The sequence below is a fragment of the Dermacentor silvarum genome, chromosome 2 (genome assembly GCF_013339745.2).
Source record: "Dermacentor silvarum isolate Dsil-2018 chromosome 2, BIME_Dsil_1.4, whole genome shotgun sequence".
Classification (NCBI taxonomy): Eukaryota; Metazoa; Arthropoda; class Arachnida; order Ixodida; family Ixodidae; genus Dermacentor; species Dermacentor silvarum.
In genome coordinates, this window is record NC_051155.1 from 191192446 (window position 1) to 191220312 (window position 27867).

At 45.5% G+C, this 27867-nt stretch overlaps 1 protein-coding gene across 2 annotated transcripts in view; it reads left to right on the forward strand.

The window, feature by feature from the left end:
- The window catches only part of LOC119442340 (snake venom 5'-nucleotidase), a 30895-nt gene extending 20833 nt beyond the window's left edge, over positions 1–10062 (forward strand). The window contains exons 6-9 of one of the 2 annotated variants that reach the window (XM_037707186.2): positions 525–785; positions 4580–4735; positions 8755–8946; positions 9780–10062. In XM_037707186.2, the coding sequence (XP_037563114.1) occupies positions 525–785; positions 4580–4735; positions 8755–8946; positions 9780–10033 (863 nt within the window). In that variant the 3' untranslated portion in view covers positions 10034–10062. The remainder of the gene's footprint in view (positions 1–524; positions 786–4579; positions 4736–8754; positions 8947–9779) is intronic. The other variant, XM_049662065.1, reaches the window with a different exon arrangement.
- The last annotated feature ends 17805 nt before the right edge of the window (positions 10063–27867 follow it).

Below are 27867 nucleotides of genomic sequence, written 5' to 3' on the forward strand. Positions count from 1 at the left end.
GGTGTCCGTCGAGCTCTCCCGTATTGCACCCGCCAAGTATACAGCGCAAGACACGTACCGCATTGTTCAGGTTCGACTCCAGCAGTTCAAGGTGTCCACGTCATACGTATATCCAGTACTACCCCAAGAAAGCGATGGATTTCGACAATTTCCAGAGAACGGGATTTCGATGCATATCCTGATATATTTTAAAGCTACAAGTCTCTTGTATGTGTCATAGCTGTTGCGCTAAACTTCTGACATGTGCGTAGAGTGCGCGTTCAGAAAGGCGCATAGTAATATCATGAAGCAAGGTGTGAGACCGGGCTAGTTGGTGCTTCATAACAGTGTACACAGCGCGACAGCGGATACGTACGATATATCTGTGTGTGTGTTTCACGAAAATAGAGTTTAGTTGGAAGTCAGCACTTCTATTCGTCGTTTCTTTCCGTCATTTGTTCATTGTGGCACTGTGTACAACATCATAATATTGAAATAGTGTTCGAGCGCGTACACTCATGCGGCGGCCTTCTCTGTTCATTCAGACCAAGGTATGCTGGACCTCATCGAATGCTACAAGAACAACGTGACGCGAGCCATCAGTGAGGTCATCGGCCACTCGAAGGTGAAGCTAGAGCAGTCGGACAGTATATGCCGGCTACGCGAATGCAACCTGGGGAACTTGATAGCGGACGGCTTCTTCGCCTACTACGCGGACAAGGAAAGCAGCGAGGCCGAATTCTGGTCTGACGTCAACGGCGCCCTTTTCAACGGAGGCGCCGTCCGCGCGCCCATTCCTCAAGCTGGTGAACATTTTGCGCCGAACAAAAAAAATTCAGAAAGAACGGCACGTCTCTAGTGTTCCGTACATGACATGCTGTAAAGTATCGCCGCAGGGGCTGAGTGAAACTTTCACAAGCATAGCTAAAGATAGCCAATTAGCGTAAAGACAGTTGTCGTTCAGTACGATGAGTACACGGATAAAACAGAAGTTAAAACTGTGCAGTTCAATCTCTCGAAATTGCAGTGTGCATTGGAGGGTGCCATAGTAAAGGGCTCCATATTACTTTTGACCCCCTGTTATGCAGGTATATGAGTCGTGATTCGAGGGCACACCTTGAGAGAGCGACAGAGATAAACTAAATGATGAAGAAAAAAATGAGGACGATCAGCCAGAGCATAAAATTAGGGACCAAAATCTCAATACCTTTCTTTACTATAGGAACTGCTTATTTATGGCCGGTCACATTCGCTAATAACAGTTTCGCTATCATGATTGGGCTAGTAAGTGTTCTTAAGAATGAGTCTATAGCCTGCGAATTGCTTTGACAATATGGGCCTACGTTTACTTGGGGGTAGGAACATGTATATGGAGGGTAACAGAGGGCTGAAGAGTAACCAACAAGCAACCAACAAACCGACGTGAACATGTTATATCATTGAATGCGATCACAATATCATTGGCAGCTTTATGTAGAAAGCGAGGACTGGCAACTCTTTTTGGCGCAACAACTCCATCTTCGAGACTTCAGCCTTTTCAATTAACCGCGCCTCAAAGGCAGAACTTTATTATCAGCCACAGTCAGCTTTTAAGAATTGCAGCATATCCAAAGCTCCTTAATGCTTATAAAACGCAAGACTTTAAATTACTGTTTATATCACCGAACAGATGGTTCTGTTTAATAAATCAGCACCCCACATACCTTTGCTAATGGAAGCACGGTTCTCATCCTCCGATGAAACAAGCCTGTCAAATAAATCTAGATAAAAAGGTACACCGGCTTTCAAACCGCGTCGAAAAAAAACCTATATGTCTTTTATCTAATATTTATTTAGTACATTCGGCAGTCCGAAGACCAAGCATGATTTATAAGCACCAATATATAAACACCAAAGGGATTCTATATAAAATCCCGTATGGTCCCATATACAACATGGCATATGGAACATGTCCCACATATATCCCACGTCCAATGTCGCAAGTTTTATATGGGACATATCCCATTTTATATATCCGAACACACGTGTTGTTATATTCGATCCCCATATGTTCAAATATTGTATATGGGAGTTATGGGGCATGCGAGATTTTTTCGGCAGGACGTTCCATAGAGACATGCGGGTTTTTATATGGGATCCCCATAAGTTCTTATAGGATTATTGAATATGAGACATATGAGCTTTCTCGATGTGGAAGACGAGATATTTGGTTAGGTGGCAGCAATATTAATTATTACGAAACTAACGGCGCTCTATTCTCGCTCTTTATTCGGTGCTCCACCGAAGTAAAAATGATTCCTGCTGTTAAATCAGTCAGAACAGGGTACACAGGAACGGTTATTTATTTCTGGCTGATTTGGAGGTCGTGAGAAGTGGCTAGTGTACAGCTACTGCTTGCAGAAGTGCGTGGCCCCATAGATTCTTATAACCGCTGTCATACCATATACCGCGAGAGGCTCCAAAATTTCAAGTATCAAATTGCCGTATCCAATGCGAATCGAACAGCGAAAGCTGTTAGATTCTTTTGAGAAAACTCGAATGCGCGCTTACCTCTAGCTATTTGTTTTTGTTGATCTTTTTTTCGAAATGACAACTGCGGATAATCTCTTTCTTTCTTCGGGTGTGTGTTGCCTTAGCGGGATGCTAATTTTCTCGCATGGCAGAGTAGCTGCGACGGTATTACAGAGGGCCGACACTTATTCAAATGACAACCGCTTTTTTATTTGTTTCTAAATTTGAACATCCAACCTCATCTAAAGGTTTCTTTCTTAAATCGAAGCTTTCTCTGCCTCTTCCTTAAACTTTTCCACTGCTGCTGCTGCTGTCTTGGACGCCGCAAGCGTGCATATACATGGCAGGAGCGTGGCAGAGATGAAAGGCGACGCGAGAAACTCGTTTGGAGCTTCCCATCGACGGTCGTCACAATGCCCTCAGGAGCTCCCTGGGCGTCGGCATTATGCCATCTTGACAGTTGTAATTTTCCGTGACCCCCCGCAAAAGCATTGCAGAAACTGCCGCGCTTACCTTTCTACTAACGCGCAACAGACCAGAGCGGAGATAGAGAGAATGGTAGACAGGAGGTAGGGAGAGGAGGGAGAGGAGGCCGAGAATGGGTGGAGCTGACGCAGCTACGAAACGAGTGGTTGACAGCCTTGCCACTCTTCGCTCGCAGTTCCCATACATGGGAGGGGGGGGGGGGGGGTGAGAGGGATAATGTGACGTGAGAAGGCGAGAAGGCGAGGAAGCGCTACTACTAGACACGAGAGCGGTTGCGGACAAACTGGATAAAATTTACGTTCAGGGGACGGTACGGTGCGTTTCTGCTATTTCTGAGAAATAAACATCATGCCGATTTGTCAAGCAGGCAACTGACGCACGGCGTGCAGACGCAAAACCGCATTAAAGCACCGTAGCGTCTAGGCGACACTACGGAAGCGGCCGCACGTCAAATCAACACTTATCGGCACGCCGTGGTAGCCTTGGGGATATGGCATTGCTCGAGGTCACGGGTTCGATCGATCCCGACCACGACAGCCACATTTCGACGGGGGCGAAAAACAATAACGCTCGTGTACTTAGATTTGGGAGCTCGTTAAAGAACCCCAGGGGGTCCAAATTGATCGGTAGTCCGCCACCATGGCGTGCCTCATAATCCAATTGCGGCTTTGGCACGTACAACCCCATAATTCAATTAACGTTGAATACTTCTGCAACAACGCGATGTGCCGTTTGAGGCAATGACAATGCTAACCTACTCGGAGGTTATGAACAATCGCGCACAACAACGCCTCAAGCAAACACGTCTCGCTGTGAGTTCTCTGTACTACTCAGACAAACAGCAGCATAATTGCACGCAAGGTAACGTTTACCACCAACTCGCCACTTTTTTACAGCGAGAGCTGTATATGGCTAGGCGAAACGAAAAACCGTTCGTCCCATGTTTCGCTAAACGTATCCATTGGCTGCGCCGTCAGTTACGTCTTTCTCTACGTCGCACCCAAGCGCGCGCGCCATTGGCAGCGCCGTTAGTGACGTCGTTCTCTGCGTCGTAGCTGCTCTGCCCGCAACGCCGGCTCCTCGGCTCGCCGTTGTCGCATGCGTTCGATATCTCGAGTTAGCTCGGCGTCGTGGCTAGCAGCATCCGCCCGCCATTGGCGCTTGCGTTCCACTAGAAACACAAACATGTAACCAATAATTGAGAAACGCTTCAATACAGTGTCGGGATTAACCCACTTATAAACACCGGGGCCGCACGTTTCATCTTTGCTGGTTAACCATCTGTACGGAGTGCTTGGGCGGTTTTTTATTGTACTAAACGCTGAATAAATTAAGCATTCGCCGCCAAGATCACCGCTAATTATAGTGAATCAAAGAAAACAGCATAAAACGTTTCTCTTCGGTCGATTCCCACACTGCGTGGGATCCATATAACTTTTCACTTCAGTGCTCCTTCCTCACAAACCGCCTCTGTTACATGCTTTGTGTTGTTTCCTCCGCATTTATTCCACCCGCTCTTTCAAGCAGTAGCTGATAGTCATTCGAAACTGAAAGTTCAACTCATCGATAACATACTTTTATTTTTTTCCCTCTTGCAACAAAGATCCAATAACGATGGGTCACATATTGGCTACAATGCCTTTCGGCATGTCGGTCGTCATCATGACACTCAATGGCTCCGAGCTGCGAAGCATGTTTGAGTACTCAGTCTCTGAGTACAGTTTCACCAAGAAGCAGGGCCGATTCTTGCAAGTATCGGGTGAGTTAATTTTCTGGCTACATCCCTATATTAGTGTCACGCAGTTCAGATACCTTTTCAGAGTGTGGTACCGTGCTAGCTTTCCCAGGCACTCACTTGCTTAGATTCACATGCAAGCACAGAACGTGCATGCTTTTAAGGGCACAAACCAAAGAATAATCACCAAGTGACAAAAATTATTGGGAAGTCCAAAGCAATCAAAGCAAGTCTGTATGTTAACGAAGTGTAATACAAGCTCACTGCAAGTGCAGTGTTTCATGTCTTCAAAGGACACCTGCGAGGAACAACCAAGATGACCATTCTCGAAATCTTGGAAGCGAATCTCTTCGCGATACAATGGAAAACACTATACGATGTTTTTCGTTGTGGTAAAAGTTGTTCGTAAAATATTGATGTAATTTTCTTGCTATCATGGTACCTTTTCCGCATTATTTTAATTTCTAGAGCGTTATATCTGCGGCACAAGAACTTACTGACTTTGATGATGGTGATGAATTGTATTTTAATGGCGCAGGAGCCGAGCAGTCTGTAATGCCTTTAGATAAGTTTGTTTACGTTACTGGCTTGGACTTTGTTATGTGTGTTATTTGTGGCTGAACTTGGTTTAGTTGACAGGCGAAAACAGTTGGTCAATTAAAAGCGTTAGCTGCACAATATTTAAAATAAATGTTAAAATAAATTTCGCACTCGGGTATCAGAACGTACCGCCGCTCGTGTACTAAGTACACCTTGCAGGAAAATTTTATTGTATGTTTATGTGTTATCCTGCTGTGATTTCTTCGCTGGGGCACCCTCCCTACATTAATGATCAATGAGCCCTGTAGACAATATGGAAGACCTGACAATGAAAAATAGCAACGCCTGTTGGGCAGGCTCCAACTCAGCTTGGTGCAATCGGTAAAAAAAAAGACGAAGAAAAAATTTTGTGAAGATTTAGCAGTACGAGGGGGTACCCAAAGGTAACCGGAATTGTTTTTAAACAGCTATGTATTTATTTATTTTCTACGAAACAACCTTATCTTCAAAGTACTCTCTATTACACTTAATACACTTGTCCAATCTGCGATTCCGTTCTTCTACACATTTTTCAAACTCGTCTGTTTTGATGGCTGATAGCTCCTTTCTCGTTTTTTCCCGTCACCTCTTCTTTGTCCTGAAATCGCATTCCTTTCATGTTTTTCCTAATTCAAGGGGGGAAAAAAGTCGCATGGAGCGAGGTCAGGTGAGTAAGGGGCGTGGGGCAAGGGAGTCATGCTATTTGAGCTTTTTATTTAGAAGTACTGAAGCGATTGCTTAACAGCGTGCGACACAAGAAAAAAAAAGGCCTGATTTGTGGAAGTCAGGGGGACTGGTTCTTCCACCACGACAATGCACCAGCTTACACAGTCATCTCAGTGCTCCTATTTTTTGGCAAAAAAAAAAAAAATAGCATGACTCCCTTGTTCCATGCCCCTTACTCACCTGACCTCGCTCCGTGCGACATTGTTGTGTTTCCTCGAATGAAGAAAAACATATAAGGACTGCGAGTTCACGAGGTCGAAGAGGTGAAGGAAAAAAAACGAGAATGGAACTATGAGCCATCAAAACAGACGAGTTTTAAAAATGTTTAGAGGAATGGAATCGCAGATTGGACAAATGTATCAAGTGTAATGGAGAGTACATTGAAGGTGACAAGGTTGTTTTGTACAAAATAAATAAAGAGATAGCTTGTTAAAAATAGTTCCGTTCACTTTTGCGTACCCCCTCCTATATTCAAGAGAAATGTGTTAGGACTACGTCACACCTCTTTGAGGTCCCGGATCCATGATTTAAGGCGTTGTTCAAGAGCTCACTCGACACACCTGCTACGTCTTCGAGGAGCGAAGTCCAAACGACTGTGGTCCGTAGCAGCCCCCTACCCCTCTCTACCTCTACCACGTGACCGGCTTCTCCGACTTCGCACACATAGATTTTTCCCCACTTTGACACTCCTAATGCTAACGTATTAACAAAGAAAGGCCGATCAAAAGAGCTTTATAATTGACAGAAGCACTTATTCTATGACAAATGAAAGCGGGTCAATAGACGTATGCATCTATTACCGATTGTTAGACATGTACGTTTATACAACTTTTCTAACTGTTGCATACTGTTGGTGTAACAAAGTTGTGAAACAACGCAGTAAAGGTGGAAACAACCGCATTGCTCAACACTCTCATGTTCCATAAAAGTGAGCACTGATGTTTCCTACTTTTCATTTTTTTTTTTGTAAGTTATCTCTCACATCTCATGAAAGCGTAGTTATGCTTTCTACCATCGAGTTAGACAGCTACGACAGTTTTTGTCTATCCCTCTCACCCTTCATACCCTGACCAATAGAAAAAATGTGGTTGATCCCTCTTATATAGGAATCGGTATAGAACACGAAAGTGAAACGTGTCTTCACAGAAGTAGTGTAATGTTTATTGCACATTAATATATAATGTCTATTGGTGTTTTGTGGCTAAAGCGCCCTTAGGCGTTGATGCACCCACGCTGACGCCTGGTGGCACGTCTCCTCCATCACGACTACCAACGTCGATGACCATGAGCAACCGTCGTGCATATGGAAGCTGCACTACGCTGCACACGCTAGCACAACGCGAAAGACGAAGCACGTAACTGACACACTAATACAACGCGCAAGACAAAGCACGTAACTGAATCGTCACCGAGTCAAATCAGCGCGTCGTAATTGCAGCCTCCGCGATCAACTTCAGAAACATTTTCAGAGCTAATTGCGGAGGCCACGCTCCGCTGTGCTGAGTACGGTGAACGCCACCTAGGTGGCGTTGGTAGTGCTTCTTGATGCCAGCGTCCCTTCGAATGCTGGCATCGAGGCGTCGTAGTGCTGAGACCACCGAAGCGTTCACTGTCGGTGCGCGTTAGTGTCATAATGCAGTACTTCTCTTTTCTGCTCGTAGGCGGCGGCACCGCCCCGAGCAAGAGCGCGGGTACACGGAGGAGTGTTAGATATATAAGGCGCGTCTGTGTAGCTCTTTGCAAATGCGTTTGTGGCGCAATGGGTTAAACGCTCGGCGATCTATCGTCGCGGACCGAGAGGTCGTGGGTTCGATTTCCAAATTTTGCATGTTTGTGGAACTTTTTCTTCTGGTTTCTTTCTTTGTATTATGTTCGTGTATGTTCGTGTGACGTATTTCCGTGACGGAAATACGTCAGTGAAGTCTTGGTGGACCCCGGCATAAAACACTTTCGTGTTAAAATGATAACATCACAGCTGCAGCGAGCGTGTACTTCGCTTGTCTGTGTTCGAATAAGAAACCTGTTAGAGTAAGACGTGTCGTATATTTACCAATTATTGTAAAGCTTGGCAAAGGGATCAGTCGTAGCATCCAACGACGCTGACACAGTCTGCACATTTGGTGCGCCCGGTAAAAGCGCCGCGACGTTAGAAGCCTTACGGAAACAGCAGCGCCGGAAATAGATGCGAACTGATCGATATCAGTAAAGCTGGGGAGAATTTCCCGTGAAAATTTCTTACTTTTGCGTAAGTTTAATGGGAAAATTCATTGCACCTTTAGTTAAGTTCGAAGGAGCATTTTCTTTTCTGAAAGCTTCCTTTCCGGTGTTTTGCATTTACGTCTCAGTAGAGTTGAGCAGAAAAATTCGTTTTATCGGTACTTGCTTTTGGAGCTGTTTGCTTATACCCAGCAGTGCTGTAAGCAATCCTTCTGGAGCAAAAATGGTAACTCTTTCCCTTTGCAAGGTGTTCTTAGATTCTGTAACAGCACTGCTAATGCTTTACCCGCTACGAAGGCGTGACTAGTCATCCTCCGGGACGCTGGCTTGAACCGGACGCTCTGTCTGATCGTTACCATGTATACTTGTGCTTGTTACTTGTGCATGCTGTATCCGGGTGTACTGTGTATGAGTGGGTCGTTTCACGCATCAACCAATTTCTTTTAGAGTAGCGTGCTAAGCGTATGACCAGGCGTACATCCCGAGCCACCCACTGAAGAGTGTCTCTCTCTATCTCACAGGTATTCGTGTGACGTATAACGTGAAGTATCCTCGTAACTGTCGCGTCGTATCACTACAAGTCCTGTGCAGAATGTGCAGAGTGCCACGATACGAGGACGTAAGTGACACCGGGGTCTACCGAATTGTCACTACCGACTACATTACGAGGGGAGGAGATGGCTATAAGAAAGCAACGAACGCCACAAGCGGAGGTGAGGAAGAAGTCGAAGTATGTCTATAGTGTTTAGACTTGTACACACATAGGCCCACGTTACAAGTGACTATATTCCGATGGGTTCGTCTCTCCTAAGCCCATTCGCTATAAGATGAGGTAGCAAAGCTGCGGGAGAAGTCACAAGCACTTCAAACAAATATGCGGCACTTCGTCCAGATGATTTGCTGCAGTGTCCGCTTAAGTCACGTGGTACAGGGCTGCGGACGGAGTTTTTTCCTCTTGGAGCTATGGAACAGGGCACACAATTAAGGGCAGACGTTCCTCGAAGCCCGAGTAAAACTATATGTTACACTTGCAATACAAACGCACGATCGCTTTCTTTGCTTTATAAGAGACACCAGATGGGGGTATGTGGACGATTGATTTTGATAGGACTAGGCTACGTCGCGATTACACTAATTTATTTAAGAAGGAAGAGCTTACCTAGACGTCACCCACAACACCTTGAGTTAGTTAAGAAGGCCGGTTCTTCTAAATGAAAAAAATTCTCGGAGATCGGGAGGTCTACAAAAGACTTGTGAAGTTTGTGCTGCGCTAGCTCGTGTAAGGCAATCTAAAGTTTCTTAGGTGAAACAAAATAGCTGTTCGCGATCGCGTTCACACGCACACCTACCTGATACGAGTGCTACGTGCGTTTAGTTATTATAGTAAGTATGCATCCATACGTTTAGACAGTGGCATAAAATCTGCGTAACGACAGCTTGACTTGGGCCCGCTCCCCATCGAATGGGACCAGTCTAGTTCCTTCTCCCATCGTGTTATCACTTTGATATACCAATGGAAGTTCTGTTTTACAAATTTTTTATCCAGGTCCTGCAGACTACTCAGTTCTTGTGAGCCACGTCAGGAAGATGACGCCGGTGAAGTCGGCCATTGAGGGACGCATAACAATTTTCAACGGATCTGAACGTGTAACAATTCCAGGCGACTCTGTCAACAACCCATCGCTCAGGAGGAAAGAGACGCTATCCGCAAGGCTACTTCCAGGCCACATAGAAAAACAGAAATATCCGCATAAGAGTATTTCTTACTTAATAGCGCAATTCTTTAAAAGGAAGATTTAATTTTAGACGAATAAATGTTTAATCGGCGCGGTACATGAAACCGCCCATAGCATTCTTCAGCTCATTAAACGCATTTCTTTTTTTAAATGTGTTAGATTTTACTAAATTCAATTTTAAAAGATCGAAGGGATTGAACCGCAGCGATGTTGTGCTTATTAAAGCAACTGTTGAGTGTCTTTTGATGACGGCGTAACTGTACAGTTATAATTAACCAATTGCACATCCCCATGTTCTTGGTTCTAAGATATATATATATATATATATATATATATATATATATATATATATATATATATATATATATATATAAATGAGATGCGTAGGGCCGGGAGGTTAACTGGAAGATAAATATCCAGTTTGCTATCCTGCCCTGGGGAATGGGTAAGGAGAGATGAAGCTAAGGATGAAATTTGCAATAAGAGACAGAAAATGAGAAATACAAAATAAGAAGAAGCTGTTTAATATTCCCGGAGCAGTTTCGTCTGGGCTCAACGAAGCCAACAAATCACCCTGTCCTTGTCAAACAGCTAATCTCAACTCGGAGAGGGGTGTTCCGGCTAATTTCATCCAGAAGACAGAAACAGAACACCCAGGAGGCCAACTACGTGACGCTCGAATATAGCGCACGCCCGATAGCCGCATGGAGGAAGGAAAAAGGCTAGGAGGCAGCGTCATGACACAGTTGTGAAGCCTCGTCATCAAAAAGAAATATATAAAAGAAAAGGCTCATGAGAAACAAGTCCTCATCACCACGTCAGAGGCACTCTGTGGGGAGTGCAGCTGAGTCCTGGCGGGTGGCGAGGGCCGATCGTGACGAGGGCATCAGTAAGAACCAACTACGAACCAAACGCTTTGAATGGTCCGGCAACCTTGCAGGGCCTTGTTCCTAAGAGCCATATAGTCCAAATCGGCCCCGAAAGGAAAGAAGGGGGGGCGTCGGAGGCGGTTGCCATGTCGGGGCTAGCTGCTTGAGGTCATGCTCCCTTTTCTTTGTTCCTTTCTCCATGTCCGGGAGTAACGTGATGCTTTCCGGCTCACCATCAAATGAACGTGGAGTGAGATCGCGGCGTGATAAATGCGCTCGCTGATAAAGATGCTCGCACGATGTCTGATCTTACAGCGAAAGCTGCGGGAGGGACACATTGCGGCACTTCATTGTTGCTAGGTTGTTAACTCAACAGAACACATGGTGGGTTTGGAAATTTGTTTCGCTCGAGATAGATGACCAAATAATACACCTTTTTGTCTGTTATGCCACAAATTAAACTACAGTGCAACGTTTATAGATACTATAAACAGTCGCTAAAGTCAGTTTACACACTCTGGAGTCACGTAATGCAACTTGTATTAAAATACAACAGTCGGATTACCAGTGCTACCAACGTCCCCCTTGCCCGTCGGGTGATCGTGGTTACCTATAGTTCTTGAATGCTAGCCAATCAACTAAAAGTGAAACAAATGGCTCCATTACTCTTAACTCAGATTGTTTACTCGTACGTGTACACATGTCACACTGCATTGGCGTTCCTGTTACGTTTGTGCTTCAATGTATAAAACGATGTTTTGTTAAGAAAGATAACTGGAACGCCAATGCATTTCTCCGCAAAGTTTGGGAATTAATATCTCGAAACTGGTGCCATCCTGAGAATTCGTTCCAATTGCATCCGCCTTGCGAACATCACGGCTACAATGTGTAAATTGTAGTGTTGGCCATAAGGTAATTAGTTAAAAGCTTAATTAGTGATTTTTGTTAATTAGTCGACTGTGTATTTCATTTTTTTTGTGCAAGTAATATCCGCCTCTTCGAGTAGACTACCTCATGAACTAGAAGTGTGCTATTTGCCACAGGCAACCTTTAAAAATTTTTGAAAAAGTTCGCTGAAACACCCTGTACACGGCCATGGTGAGGTGCACTATGCTAATAAGCAGCCCCATATTACTTTAACCAATAAATAGTGCATGGACGAAATCGGCGCGCAAACTCGTATATGCGATAAAACACGTCTTCACTATAGGCTATTACCTTTCATCTTCGTAAATATGTGTACGAACGATGCTAGCCGATTGACTTGCATTCTATATACTTGCACAATTGAGCACACTATTTAAAGGTTTGCAGTACTTTCAGCGACGATGAGAGGGTATCCGTTAGTATCGGCTTGGTGATGCATCTCAACAGATTATACTGCGGACGAATGTCCACAAGATGCCACCGCAATAGTCTGACATGATAACAGCGCCGGAAATATGACTGGTACATACAAATTGTGCAAACACCATCGCTGTGAATTCTTCACACACCAAAAGAAACGTATTTTTTTTTCTTCTTTTTTTAACATTTCATTTACATAAAGGAAGTACTCGGATTGTTTGATGTCTATGAGAAGGCGAATCACACATGAGTTGTTCATATTCGCTTTGCCTGTTTCTTCGTTGACGTAGGGCACTTCTTGCGTGAGCACTTCACCGTTTTTTTTTAAATACACTGTCTTCGATTATATTTCTGTAGATTATGATGCGGCCTTCTACGGGGGTCTTCAACGGTGACATTTTAATGATGTAATCACTTAGTACATCAATACCCAAAGGTCCTAGAAGAAGAAAGAAGCACAGCAGTCTCATGAAATTGGACCATTAACAACCAGCACACTTGGCAGATACCAGCTTTAAAAAAAAAAAAAAAAAAAACTCTGGCTTTATGAAGGGGATGGAAGGAAGGGGAGGGAAGGGAAGGGGCGTTTTTTTGTTTTTGTTTTTTTTTTTTTTGTGAACAAGGGCTACGAGACGAAAAGGTTCCAAGAAAATAAATTCCATACACTACCGGCATATAACCGCTTTCAATTAGCGTATAGTATATGATAGCCTACAGAAACGTGAAAATGAGGCACGACCGTGTTATCGATTGACAAGATTATTTTTATTGATTCAGATATATAGATAACAAAAGTGCCTGAACGTACACAGTTGGTAAAGGAGGCCTCAAAGTACGTACTGGAAACTTTCACAAGAACGCCCTCTAGAAATATAGTAAAGAAAACATGGTAAACTAACTTGTCAGGAATGCGAATACGATGCTTCGATGGGCTAATGGCTATCCTGGAATTGGGATGTGCAGGAGGTAACACACGCAAGCAACGCATACGCGCACAAGAAACAATTACATTCCGTACAGCAGGTTATTTAAAAACTCTAGCGAAGAAATAAAGCCTGCTCATAATATTTGGCATTGGTAATGTACGTCGACGGAGGGCACTGGAAGGCAGGATAAGGTGCATGGGTGCCAGTTTTCAGCAGCCGCATCATAGGAATATAGGAAACGTGCGATGGCTGTCGGGGTCAGGCGGCTGCATGCAAGTACACATACTTGAGCAGCAGATGCCTGCCTAGATGGTTACACGCCTAGGCAGGCCGGATTAATACTTTATAAAAATCCTAACTAGGAGTGTAACCCAAATACATTCGGATAAAATGTTAATCACAGTTAGAATACTCCAGACTGTACATAATATGACCTATGTAACCTTTATAACAATTTTTTTATCAACAGAAATTGCCTGCGACATATAACAAGTTCCCTTGTTTGCGTGAAGCAGAGATCAACGTCATGCATGACACATCTGAATCTTCAATTTGGTAATTAGGAAAAAGTAATATTTTTACCATTTTTACTACGGATTTTAGAACATACATTTACATCGCACATGTGAAGTCTCTTATTCGCCAAGGTCATGCAATTGTGCAATAATTTTCCAGAACGACTGTGCTTGAAAATTGATTGTATGTGGTTGTACTTGATCTGTAGCCGAAAGTCACAGTCCTTAGGCTGCAGTGAAAAAAAAAAGAAAAGAAAAAAAAACGCGCATCGTTCCTCAGAGGAGGTGTGACGTACTGCAGGGCCGGTATTTTGTAGCGATGCCTTTCCGATGCTAACGCCTTTTCGCGATTTTAGCGCTTGGTCAGTGGTCAGAGCGATGGTCCGCTCACGTCATCAATGGTATCAGCCGGCCGTGAGTGGTGGATGATAAGACTAGTATAGAATAAAGCATAACGCATCGCTACAAAACCCGGCCCAGATGACATCATATGATAATTGTTGTTAGCATGGTCTTAACACGGATGATATCAAGCGAAGTAATAGGGCGGGCTTGCTCTTACAAACAGATGCAATCATACATTGGCAACAAAATGTTTGACCAGTGAGTTCCTTGAAGCACAAAACGCTTTTTTTTAACACTTCTACAAATGAAATTCTGTGGTTTCACGTGCCAAAAACCACGATATAATTATGAGTCACGCCATAGTGGGAGACCTCCGAAATAATTTTGACCACCTGGGGTTCTTTCGTGCACCCGATTCACGGTACACGAACGTTTTTTTTTTTTTTTTTTTCATTTCGCCCTTATCGAAATGTGGCCGCCTCGATCGGGAATTGAACCTGCGACCTTGTGCTTAGCAGCGTTACGCTACATTCATTAAATACCACGGCGAGCTTGCAGCCCCGAATGTCCGAAATGCTTGTCCAGATGATGAGCGCATGGACCAACAGAAGTGCTTATGTTGATAAGGAAATACGTTAAGTGAACATACCTGATTCGCTAACGTCTTCCGCCTTTTTGAATCCATCCCCACGTATAGCGACGAATTCGGTTGTTACAACTCTGTATACGCCGCACTGTTCTAGAGGCTCGTACAGAGGCACCGTGCATCTTGTGCGAAGTATGTGCACCGACATAACGCGGCTGTTTGGCGGCGAAGTCAGATTGTACATAACTCGTATACCTGAGGGAAAGAATAAACATGCCATTTTTCACTAAAGTGTACACATAGGTATAATAAAGGATTTCTTTTTCAAATGCATTTTTTTTATGTGAAACATTTTATGAACTCGCAGAGTAAGCCCTAACGCAACTTGTCTTCACCACAGATGAAGTACAATTTCAGACTTGTGGTACGTAGAGCATCCGCTTCAGAACCACGGGGTTCTTGGCTGAAATCCACGTAAGTTCGCGAACCTTGCCTCGAAATATTTTTGTTTCCGATGCTTCGATCGTAATGTTACAAACAGCCGTTGTGTTAACAACGAATCGTAGTTGTTATACAGTATTATGACTCGGGGTGGAGGACGAGGGACGGACTATTGGAACAGACGAAGAGGAAACGAAAAGCTTTATACAATATGTACAGATATAGCATACAAGTAGCAGTAAGAGGGCACCAGACCAACGGGGCGGATGGTGGCGACTCTCTACAATGGGCCGGTTCTCTCTTAAATTCTTTGTGCAACTCCTCGTCGGCAGGAACCTGGCGGGTCGGGTGCTGACCTCACCCGCGTCGCATTCCTCTTTCGTCGCGGAGAAGGCTTGGCGCTCAGAAGAACGCGGGGAGGGGGGGTCGTCAACTCGATGAAGGCACGCGGTGTGGCACAACAGGTACATCCGATACCGAGTTCTTAAGTGCTTAGCGCAGAAAACAAATGAAAAGCCGAGAAGACATAAAAAAAAAAAACCGCCACCCAATTTCCTGCGGAGCAGTCATGGCGACTGCCTTCCCTCGTACTTTAGCGGACGCCTTCGACTACCCCAAGCAAATCTGAGTCCCTATAATTACCGACAAGCATTCAATTTCCCGCACTTCACCCATACATTTTCAAAGTCGGTGCCACTAATGGTTTTCAACCGGGAAAACACACCACGTGAAAGGACATTGCCAAAGACCCAAGATTAGCACTCACCTATTAAAAAAAACTATAAGGTTTCCCGGAAGAAAAAAAGAAAGAAAAATAAACTTCACAATTCCTTTGTAGCTTCTTGCTATACTTGGGTGAATCACCACGTGTTCCTTTAATTATACTTCCTCCACTTGCGCAGAGCTGATTTGCCAAAAACATACTACACCTTTGATCGTACTATGTTTGGCATACTACGCTTAAAATACTACGTAGCTTCGCATGGCGTGTTTCACACGATCCATGTGGAACACGCCAGGTTTCCGTCATACTCGACTGCACCGCCTGGACCCATCTCTCCGACTACGCATTCCATCTGGACTATCTCGAATCGAGACAACTGTTCTCTGCCGACTGTGGCTTGGAGAATCTTTAACGAATGCATTTGCTTGCCGAATCGGAATGGCTGACATTACTGCCTGTGATAGTTGCGACAGAGAGGAAACAACCGAACATATCCCGTGTCAGCTCCCAGAGACAGTCGCTCGTGACGGCGCTGCCACGCCTCGACGGCCGGCCGCTTTCTGAGCATGCAGACGATCTTGGAATGCCGGCTGATGCGGTCTCCAGATCAGAAGTCGACGAAGGTGCTACTGAAGCTCCTCCGGTCAAGCGACCTGTTTGAATGACTGAGACACTCCCGCGTTCCTTTGTGTGTGTGTGTTTGTGTGTGCTGAAACACCCTGTATATATATATATATATATATATATATATATATATATATATATATATATATATATAGGGTGTTTCAGCGAACACTTTCATAATTTATTACACACACACACATGCACGCACGCACGAACGCATGCACAACTTTAGTTATTCGCGTCTATTCAGCCACAGCAATGATAACTGGTTGTGATATACAACCAGTTATCATATATATATATATATATATATATATATAAGATAAAGAAAATATGCACACAAATAGAAAGAGAGGGAGATAAAACAAAAAGACAACACACACACACACACACACACACACAACTTTAGTTATTCGCGTCTATTCAGCCACAGCAATGATAACTGGTTGTGATATACAACCAGTTATCATATATATATATATATATATATATATATATATATATATATATATAGTTATTCGCGTCTATTCAGCCACAGCAATGATAACTGGTTGTGATATACAACCAGTTATCATATATATATATATATATATATATATATATATATATAATATATATATATATATATATATATATATATATATATATATATATGATAACTGGTTGTATATCACAACCAGTTATCATTGCTGTGGCTGAATAGACGCGAATAACTATATATATATATATATATATATATATATATATATATATATGATAACTGGTTGTATATCACAACCAGTTATCATTGCTGTGGCTGAATAGACGCGAATAACTAAAGTTGTGTGTGTGTGTGTGTGTGTGTGTGTTGTCTTTTTGTTTTATCTCCCTCTCTTTCTATTTGTGTGCATATTTTCTTTATCTTTCTTTCTCCCGTTACCCCTTCCCCAGTGCAGGGTAGGAAATTGGATATATATCTTCCCGTTGACATCCCTACCTTTCGCATCTCATTTATCTCTCTCTGTCTCTCGCTTATTTGCACAGGCTTGCAGAAATTGTGCAAGAAATGTGCACCATTAACTAATGAAGACGGGAACAAAATTTAGCCTGCATGGGCGCGTATGTTGTTTGTCATGGCAATTGTGGCCACTTGCCATTTTGATCAATTTCCCGTTTGCATTTTCCTTTCGCAAATATAACGGGCTGTTGTGTGCTTTAATTTTATAAGTCGGCACACTATGGCACTTGAGTGTATAGCATACCTACATTAGCTGCACATTTACACCTGCTCTGGACCCGTATTGACAAAGCATAAGCTGGAGAACAGGGCCTGGATAATGTAACCATTCTATTCCAATGTAATTCCTTTTCAGTGACCCAAGCAACACTCCGCCTATCTTACATAAAGATGAAATATCATGCCTAGACATTTAACTTTCACGTAGGCGCATGTATCTGATTGACGGTTGACGCTACCTCTCCTCAGCTTGCGCAGTTAAGTTTGATTGGTGGCACTGCGATTCCTGAGCATGCGCAGATACGTTTTGCGTCTCCCTTCTTTTTCGCCACTGTGCGACCTTTCCGTTGATAGTCAGCGTTTGTGTTGTCCCTTTCCCCTTGCTTGTGTCCGTGCCTGCACGCCTACATTTTTCTTACAAGAATTCATACCAAGTAGCTCAACTTTCCGTTGTTCTAAGCTCCGTTTATATGTTACCCCCGGGATTGTCCGGTCGTGAATGGTGTACGATAAAAAAAAATGGTCTCCAATCCAAGCTGTGAAGGTGGTTGGACAGCGAAGATGTAAGCGACAACTAGAACGATTAACCATTGCGAGGTAAGTTGAAATTATTCACGTGGCGACATTCGCATTACGTTTCGGCGGCCTGCGACTCGGCTTGCGCCGCTACTTTGTGCACAAATGATCACAGAGAAGAGAAATTCGCCGTGCCTCGTATGCACGCTGCTCTTCAGGAGTCCTCACTATACGTGGCCTTCCCATACCACTGTCACAACATAAATCAGTTGCTAGGCGGATTCTTCTTTTACGTACGAAAGTGTAGTTATCGTCACTCCCTGCTTCGTATGCTAGTCAAGCTGCCGTCGCCGCGGCAGCTTGCGGAACAGTAATCTTTACCGGGAAGCGTATGCAGGGAGCGCGAATTGCTTCGCATTGCATGTAGGCGCAGGCGCACCTTATCATCAATTATGTGGTTCGGATGCTTGTTTTGAGCTTGTTCTTTATTGAAACGTGTGCTGTTCTGTATGTTGTAAGCGTGATTCCAAAGAATGTATGCACTGTTCGCTCAACTTTGCTGAGTGCTTGGAGCCCCTGCCTTGCAGCCGGGGGTATGAACCATTGCATTTGGGGGTATGAGCCATTGATGATGATAGTTTTTTGTCGACGTTACGCCACGAAGAAATCCCGGCATCCTAGCCATAAACAGCTTCGCTGTAAAAAAAAAAAGAAATAGAATCGACCGAAAATAATTCTTACAGTATACTGCCTAAGGGGCCCGCCCATCATGACACCAAACGTGTAATTAACGTTTTTTAATAATGTTTTGTGTACTCAACTTAATAGGTACTGACGAGTTGGTTGCATTTCAGTTGCAGTTTAGTTGCAGTTTAGTAGCAGTTTAGCGCCTGTATGTACCATCATAATTCATGTTTGTGCGAACGTCTTTTTTCTAAGTGCACTGCTTCACGCATACACGCACGCACGCACGCACGCAAAAAAAAAAAGAGTGTACTCAGCGCTTGACCATGAGTTACGGAAAGGGAAGAACCCAGCTTCGCGGAGTAAGACGAGGGCCGCAATATGGTAGCGATACCTTTTCAGACGCTATTGGTTTTCGCGTTTTCTCAATGATCAGAGTGATCCGCCTGTGTTATCTGTATACGATCAGCCGGGCGTGAACGGCGGTTGATAAGAGCGGCATAGAAATTGCTACGAAATCATAGCGCAGAGAAACTGTAACAATGGATTTCCTTTTTGTCTTTTTCTTGTAAAGCCTGACGCCGAGTGATCAATCACAGAGATAACGGCGGCGTGGTGGCGTCCGAGCCACGTACGTCCGAGTCAACGACGAATTTTGTTACAAAATACGGCTCCAGGCAGCGATTCGTGTGCACCACTCACCGGACACTTGCAGAAACTCTCCTTTTCTGTTCTTGTAGCTCTAGTCGGCGACAGAGTGCTCGAGCATTTGTTGAAGTTGATGGCCACAGAGCGTCACAATGACGAGGGTGTCTCCAAACGGTGCGGTCTGCAGGATGTCAGCCAAAGTGATGTCTATAGTGGAAAAAGCAGGAAATACCGCTAAGACATCCAACATACCAGTTTAAAAACTTAAACTTAGAACAAAATTTCTGGAAGAAAAGGGGAAAATTTTCATTTCCAATAATGATGATGATAGAAATGAAAATAAATGTATTGCCATAACATAGATATACGGGTATATGATATAATAAGACTAAGAATTACTTAATGCCTCCAACAATGAAACGAGGCATTTTCAATCAGTCATAAAAAATGAAACCAGAAATTCCAACGCCTGTTAGAGCCCCCTAAAGTCAAGTTATATACCGTATAAACCAGAATATAAGTAAAGTTTTCTTTAAAAAAATGTCACAGTTTCGCCCTAAGGGCGAAGCAATGAATGCGATAGCAACACAGCAATGTCATACGAAGTAAGGTGAGCGGCTTTGGTAGCAATATGAATTGTAGTAAACATGAGCTGATTAAGTAAGCAGGTGTGCTGCGGCGTAAGTAGACCGACATGAAGAGAGACTCGATGACCAGGAGAAGGCGCGTGTGAAACGGTGGTGTTGATGAGAAGCGCTGCCCGTGGGCAGCGCGTGCGAAGGGACACACCTGTAGCGCTGCACTGCCGATCCCGGCAGCATTGCATGTATAGCGTGCGTTGGAAAATGTGGCCCGACTATTACTAACTGTGGTGTGAGCGCGCACAAACAAACACGAATAGATCACACTGAATGACTGCAGACAACGACTGTCAAAACGCTGGCAGCAAGCGCATATACGCCGCAGCGGGCGAAGGTACGTGCGGTCTATCGCTTCAACGGAAACTGAGCGGCGAATGCACAGCGCATAAAGGTCAGAGCCGTGTGGAGATAAGAGACGGTGCGAGCGAGCGACGAGCGCGGTTGTTGGCAAAGTAAAAGTGCGCCCCCCCCCCCCCCCCCTTCCCGCTCCCTCCGGCGCTCGCTTCCCGCTTCCTTGCTTGCGCTTGGAAGATTGAGGGCGTTCGCTCTCCGTGACAGCGTGCGTCCCCGCACGCTTCCGCTCGGGCATACGGCGCACGGCGAAGATTTTATCTTTACGGAACCTCACGGTGACGACGACGGCGACGACTACGGCGACGGCGACGACGACGGCAGAAATCCGGTGGAAGTGTCCATATAATTGCTATCGCAATAAAAAAAACCTTGGAGGACGCTTAAGCTTCGCCTTTAAGAGTAGATCGCGATAGCGTTATCGGGACTCGTTCGCATCGCATCGTTCGCATACGGCGAGTAGACTTCATTCACTGCAACACTGAACGTGGGAAAGCCAGTTTACGAAGACCAAGCTTACACCGATCCCCTTAAAGTCGGCTTCACTTTTAAACTGAAATGCATTGCTGGAAAGACGTTTTTTCAAGGGCAATATAAGGGGTCTTATATCAAAATGTGAAGACCCTAGCACCTTTTTTTTATTATTTTATGAATTGCTTGTTATTGCCCCGACACGCGCAGGTCTGGTAGCAATGTTTGAGTTTCCTCGTAGCAGAATTAGGTTTTATCGTACATTCAAATTACAATCCGACGCCGATTGGTAAACAACCCGACGGCGAATCCGACGCCGAATGGTAAAGTCGTACTTTACCATTTTTTTCTGACGGATTGCACTGTGAGAAATTCAATTTTTGTTTACCAGAACCTTGCACCACGTGGAGGGCCTGCGCGGTCGATGTGGTTAGATGATTTTTCCCGCCACCCGCAGTCACACGCTAGTTGCCGACGCCGGGTTTTCTGCGACACGGGGCCCTAACGCTATCGCATTAAAACACAACACTGTACGTCCATTTCGTGGGCGTGCTGTTCCCTCGTTTCGTTACTGTCATCGTCATTGTGCTCTGAATAACTGAAAGTTGTTTCTCATTGACAAGCTCCTCGGCTGTCCGTACGTCCAATTGCAAACGATATTTCATACATGTGTCAAATAATGCATGCAAGTTTCATTTTTTATTTTACTGAACGGACTCCAAGCAAGGTTGATATTAACGCGGTAGTGTTAAGGGGCCCGTGTCGCAGTAAATCCGGTGTCGGCGTGGGCGCCCGCGTCCCATGAGCGAGAATTTTCGTATATATTTAGGTACTTGTATATGGAGCTGGGCAGGCCATGTAATGCGTAGGATTGATAACCGATGGACCATTAGGGTCACAGAATGGATACCACGAGAAGAGAAGCGCATTCGAGGTTGGCAGAAAACCAGATGGGATGAAATAAGTTAGGAAATTTGCAGGCGCAAGTTGGAATAGGCTAGCGCAAGACAGGGGTAATTGGAGATCGCCGGGAGAGGTCTTCGTCCTGCAGTGGACACAAAATATAGGCTGGTGATGATGATGATATGCCACGCCTTGCTATATGACATGCTGTATATGCGGTTTATATTTGCACGCCATTTTATCACTAAAGTTGATCATACCTTATTTTTGACAGAGTTGTTCCTCGGAATTTTTAGAATGACAGCCCACAAACAAATGCCTTGAAAAAAAAATCGGAGACAGCGCATGCCTTTTATGTTAAATCTTCTCAGACTGAAATATTAAAAGTGCGAAACAATAACAGAAAACTGAAATCGCGGCTGTGCACTACCTCCGGGATCGGCTCACGCAAGAGGCCGAGCTTCTACCAGAAAGCTCGCTTTCGTGTATAGCGTTCACCGCCAGAGTTTCCCGGTAAACATTATGGCTACATAAGCTGCACAGCTGCCGGGAAGCGTCAGAAGCTGTCAGGAATCTTTGAATGATATCGCGTTCCAGTCTTAAAGGCGAAGCTTAAGCGTCCTCCAAACTTTTTAGATGCGAAGCATCTTATGGAGGGGGCTTTGTCCGTCCCTCCCGCGGCGTCCCACACCCCCACAGCGCATGCGCCTCCCCTCCCCCTCTCTCTACGCTCCCGCCCTTTCTCTCCTCTAGGAATCCTCTACTGTATGGAGCGGCGCCCGCGTCCCACACCACCACAGTGCATGCGCGTCCCCTCCCCCTACTCTCCTACGCTCCCCCCTTTCTCTCCTCTAGGAATCCGGAGCGGCGCGCACGACAGGTGGTGCGACCGCTGCATACTCCACTGGGGGCGCCACGGTAGTTCCGCGGTATGAAAATGACGGAGCGCGCGCGCCTCATTCTCCTGTGCAGCGCCGCGATGAGCGCTCGGGCCGCTGCCGGGAAACCATCTCCCGTTCAAGCTAGCCATCTCCCCGCTGCTTCGCATCCACACATGGTTCCCTTTAGCGGGAGATGCAGTAATTCTTTTTCGATTCGATGATGTTCGATTGGAGAACTTCTCTACTCGAACTCTCTACTGAAAAGAGACCTCCTATATAGCTGAACCAGGCCCTTGGTTCAACCAACTGTCATCAGATGCTCGTGTAATCCACATGCATGGTTGAACAGCTGCACCCGACTGCGTGCTTTACAGATATTATCGTAAATAGCCTATGGAGTCACTCAACTTCTCTCTATCGCTTATCTGAAAATATTTCTTAAGGAGCAGAAAGCAGCGCTAAATGCTTTCCAGCACTCTTTCATCTTTATCATCGGCGTATGCCTTTTAACCTACTCTTGCTAATACAGGAAAACAAAAGCCTACTTGGTAGGAGGCTCCTTTTTTTCTAGCCCTAAATTACAACCTTCTGATACCATTGGTTGATGAACAAAACCTGCTAATATTAAGGTACAGTGCCTGGAATATAAGTATAAGTATATTCTAGGCACTGTAATTAAGGTATACGCTAAAAAATTACACCATCTTCCCGTAGGGGAACCCTGAGTAGTATGCGAAGCAGCCATGGGGTCGACTCAAGTTTCCATTAGTTTTCAGATCGGCCTGTCGCCGCTGCCGTTTCGTGGCAGCGGCTCAAGCCCTCTTCACCGCGGCGCTGTCCAAGGCGCCGACACTGGCGTTGACGCTGGCGCTGTACGTGGCACTCATCGCGGCGTTGCGGGAGGAGAATGAGAGGAGCGGAGCGCGCGCGCGCGTCATTATACCGCGAGCTTCAGTGGCGCCACCCAGCGGAGTATGCAGCGCCTACCGTCGCGCCTCTAACCTAAGCTGCTTCGTATTATCGCGCGCGGAGCCGCAGGTGTCGCCATTCGTTGCGCAATCCGGAGAGGAGAGGAGCGTCGGAGAGGAGGAATGCCGAGAGGAGAGGAGATGACACAAGGAGAGGAGGGGGAGGAAGATGCGCATGAATGCCGAGAGGATAGGAGATGAGACAAGGAGAGGAGGGGGAGGAGGATGCGCATGCGCAGTAGGGGTGTGGACGCCGCACGGCGGATGGATGGATGAAGGGAGGGAGTGACATAGCCCCGACCATAAGATGCTTCGCATCTAAAAGTCGCAGTTTCGCCCTAAAGGCGAAGCATCAATTGGGATAGCGAATTAGTAGAGAGCTATACGGAGTAAGGATAGTGGTTTTATCAGCTTTATAAACTTGGACATGCAGCAGCACCAGCACCAACGTTTCAAAGGCTAATGGATACCGTTCTCTCAGACCTTAAGTGGAAGACTTGCTTAGTGTACCTAGACGATGTGATTGTTTATTCTGCCACATTTGATGAACATCTCAGACGGCTACGGTTAGTTCTTCAAGCCATACGGTCCGCTTGGTTTACTTTAAAACCTGAAAAGTGTCACTTTGGCTATGAATAACTGCAGTTTTTGGGCCACGTTGTAAGCCACACAGGTGTCAAAGAAAATCGCAGCTGTCGCAAAGTTTTCAAGGCCTACGGACAAGAGGGCAGTCAGACGCTTCCTTGGTTTATGCGCATATTACCGGCGATTTATTGCGGGTTTTGCACACATCGCCTCACCGCTCACCTGCCTAACCAGAGAAGATGTCGCGTTTGTGTGGGGCGAGGAGCAGGAGGCGGCATTTAACGAGTTGCAGCACCATCTACAAACTCCACCTGTTCTTGCCCACTTTGACGCGGATGCGCCCACAATGATCCACACCGATGCCAGCAACGTGGGTCTAGGCGCCGTCCTTGTTCAGCGGCAAGATGGCGCTGAGCGAGTCATCGGTTACGCGAGTAGAACACTGTCACGTGCGGAATCGAACTACTCCACCACAGAGAAGGAATGCTTGGCTGTAGTATGGGCAGTTACCAAGTTCCACCCGTACATATACGGCCGCCCATTTCAAGTCATAAGTGCACCACCATTCTCTCTGTTGGTTGACCAACATGAAAGATCCATGTGCACGTTTGGCACGCTGGGCCCTACGGCTTCAAGAGTACGACATGACAGTAGTCTATCAATCGGGAAGGCAGCACTTAGATGCTGACTGCCTTTCCAGATCGCCGATCGAGTCGTCAGGCGGAGAAGACGAATCCACAGGCTTTTTAGGAGTTGTTGATGCGGCCACCATCTCTCAACAACAACAAGAGGACCAGGAGCTCGCTTCTCTAATTGATTTTTAGAAGGCTGCACCACAAACAAGCCTGGATTGTTCTCAAGGGACCTGTCATCATTCTGCATACGCAACAGTGTTCTTTTTAGAAAGAACTTCTCTTCAACAGGTAACAGATATCTACTAGTCGTCCCTAAAACTCTCCGCAATAAAATATTGCAGGCCTGTCACGATGAAGCTACCTCAGGCCACCTAGGGTACACAAGAGCATTAGCGTAGATCAAAGAGAAGTACTACTGGCCACGGCTTGCAGCACAGGTGAAGCACTACGTTCGAACTTGCCTTGACTGCCAGCGACGAAAATTACCACCTGAGAAACCTGCCGAACTATTACATCCTGTTCCAGTGCCGGAAACGCCGTTTGCACAAATTGGAATGGACCTTTTGGGCCCATTCCCAATATCTGCCGCCTGAAATAAGTGGATCATAGTTGCGACAGACTACCTCACGCGATATGCAGAAACCAAGGCACTTCTGAGCAGCACAGCAGCCGAGGGCGCACAGTTCTTTATTGAAAACGTCGTCCTGAGGCACGGTGCTCCAGCGGTCATCGTAACCGACAGGGGAACCACGTTCACGGCTGAACTTTTGTGAACTGTACTAACGCTCAGTGGAACGGCACACAGAAGGACGACAGCCTATCACCCGCAAAGCAATGGACTTACGGAGCGCCTCAACAAGACTCTCGCAGACATGCTGTGCATGTATGTCGATGTGGACCACAAGAGCTGGGACCAAATATTACCCTACGTCACGTTTGCTTATAACACGGCTCGGCAAGAAAAAACAAAAATGACACCATTAAGTCTCCTCCACGGTCGAGAAGTGACTATAATGCTGGATGCTATGCTGCCTCATGATTCCAGCGATTCCGAGACTTACGCCGCAGATTTTACAGCGCGCGCCGAAGAAGCAAGACAGCTCGCGCGCGTTCGCATAACTGGCCAGCAAGAGCGAGATGTCCGGCGTTACAATCAACACCATCGATGCGTCGTCTACCATCCCGGCCAAAGAGCCTGGGTTTGGACTCCAGTACGCCGCCGGGGCCTCGCGGAGAAACTTCTACGCCGATACTTCGTACCATACAAGGTTCTACGACGCCTTAGCGACGTCAACTATGAAGTTGTTCCTGACAGCCCATCCTGCTCGAGGGGCCGTATGAACCTGCCTGAGACTGTGCACGTGGTGCGCATGAAACCTTATTTTTCTGAATGACATGGGTACTCTCTGGTTTGCTGATCACCGGGTGCTACCCGCCGAGCGTCGGGTCGATGCTCCTTCTGGAGGGGGCAAATGCCGCGCCACGCTGACGACAAAGACGACGACCTCGAGCGTGCAAGCGAGGTGCTAGAGAAGAAGCTTGAACTGAGCGCTTTGTCCTAATTGTCTCAATTAAATACCGCTCTTCACTCTTGTCTCCAGTGAGCCGTGATAATATGTGTTAACTACAAAGTATACCATTAAGTATATGTACTTCCAAAGAACTTCTGTGGCAGGCGTGTTAAATTACTGATCGTTTGTGCAGACGAAAAAAAAGCTTATTGGTTGATTAGGGGTGCGCCATATCATTTGTCAACACGTTTTACCAACATTCCAGATTTTGAGTCTGTTGTGACATTTGAAACAACCAGTCCATTTCCAACGGAACTTGCGGCTCTCTCAGGTGAAAAGCGGTTGCAGGCTACTTATGTGTGCCTCAGGGCCCAGTCATCTACATTTATTTTTCCTTATAGTGCCGTTAGAGTTAGAGGTAGTGTCATGCATTGCAATTGAAAAAAAAAAGAACACAATACAAATACTGAGACCGGGATAAAATGAAATTCAGCTTCAAGTGCCCGGTTTGCATTTTGCGATAATGAATTTACTTGCCAGATAGTCGTGTCCCATTTTCTCCATAACAGAGGAAACGATATCGTCTTTAACTATGCTGTACCAAGCAGTTCCCTGATAAAAATCTCCTGCATTCACAAACATCGTGTAGCTATGTGTCATCTTCAGCTCTTTTACCTGAAAAGGAAAACGAAAGCACGCGTTCAAATGTAGCGTAACACGAAAAAAATAAGCAAGTAAGTAAAATATCACGACGCTGTTATAACTAGTTCACAACCACGAGTAATAAATCCATTGAAATGGTTCTTACACTAGTGCGACATTTACTGAAAATACTTTGAAAAAGACCCCAAATATCTTGTCGCGCCAGGCCCGCATGGAGGAAAGAAACTACAGGAGGGAGCGTCACGTGACAATCTTGAAGTGTAGTATTAAAAAATACAATGGAGAACTCACGAAAAAAAAATGCCACACAGTCACGTGACAGGCAAGGGGTAGTTCTTTGTGCCTCACGTGGTCGCCCATCCACCCTGCGTGATGTGCTGCGTACGTGAGTGCGTCTGTTCAGTGCCGTGGAACGTTTACATAAGGAACGCCGTTCCCTCCTCCGTTCTTTTGTAAACCGTTACAGTTCCACCGATCCTTAATGGAACGGTGGCGTTCCTCCCTTCCTCCCAAAAGGAACTAGTTTCAGGAACGCCGTTCCGTACAACGCTGCTCTGTAGTCGAAACTCTCCCGCAAAGCTCCGATGCGTCCCGCCTTTGAAAGTGCTTTTAGATTGCAGGCCGACACAAGCGAGCATGTGTCGAGCATGTACCCCACGACCGCAGCTGTGCTTGACGGCACTTGGTAAAGGAAGCTTCCCATATAAAAAAACAAAGAATATAGCTTTTTAAAGGACAGAATACCAGCCCTGAAAATGAGGGACAATAAAGAAGGCGGACAGATATAAGCGTTGACTCGCAAGGTCAAAGTACAGGTTAACACGCAAGATTAGAAGTAGATTTGGAAA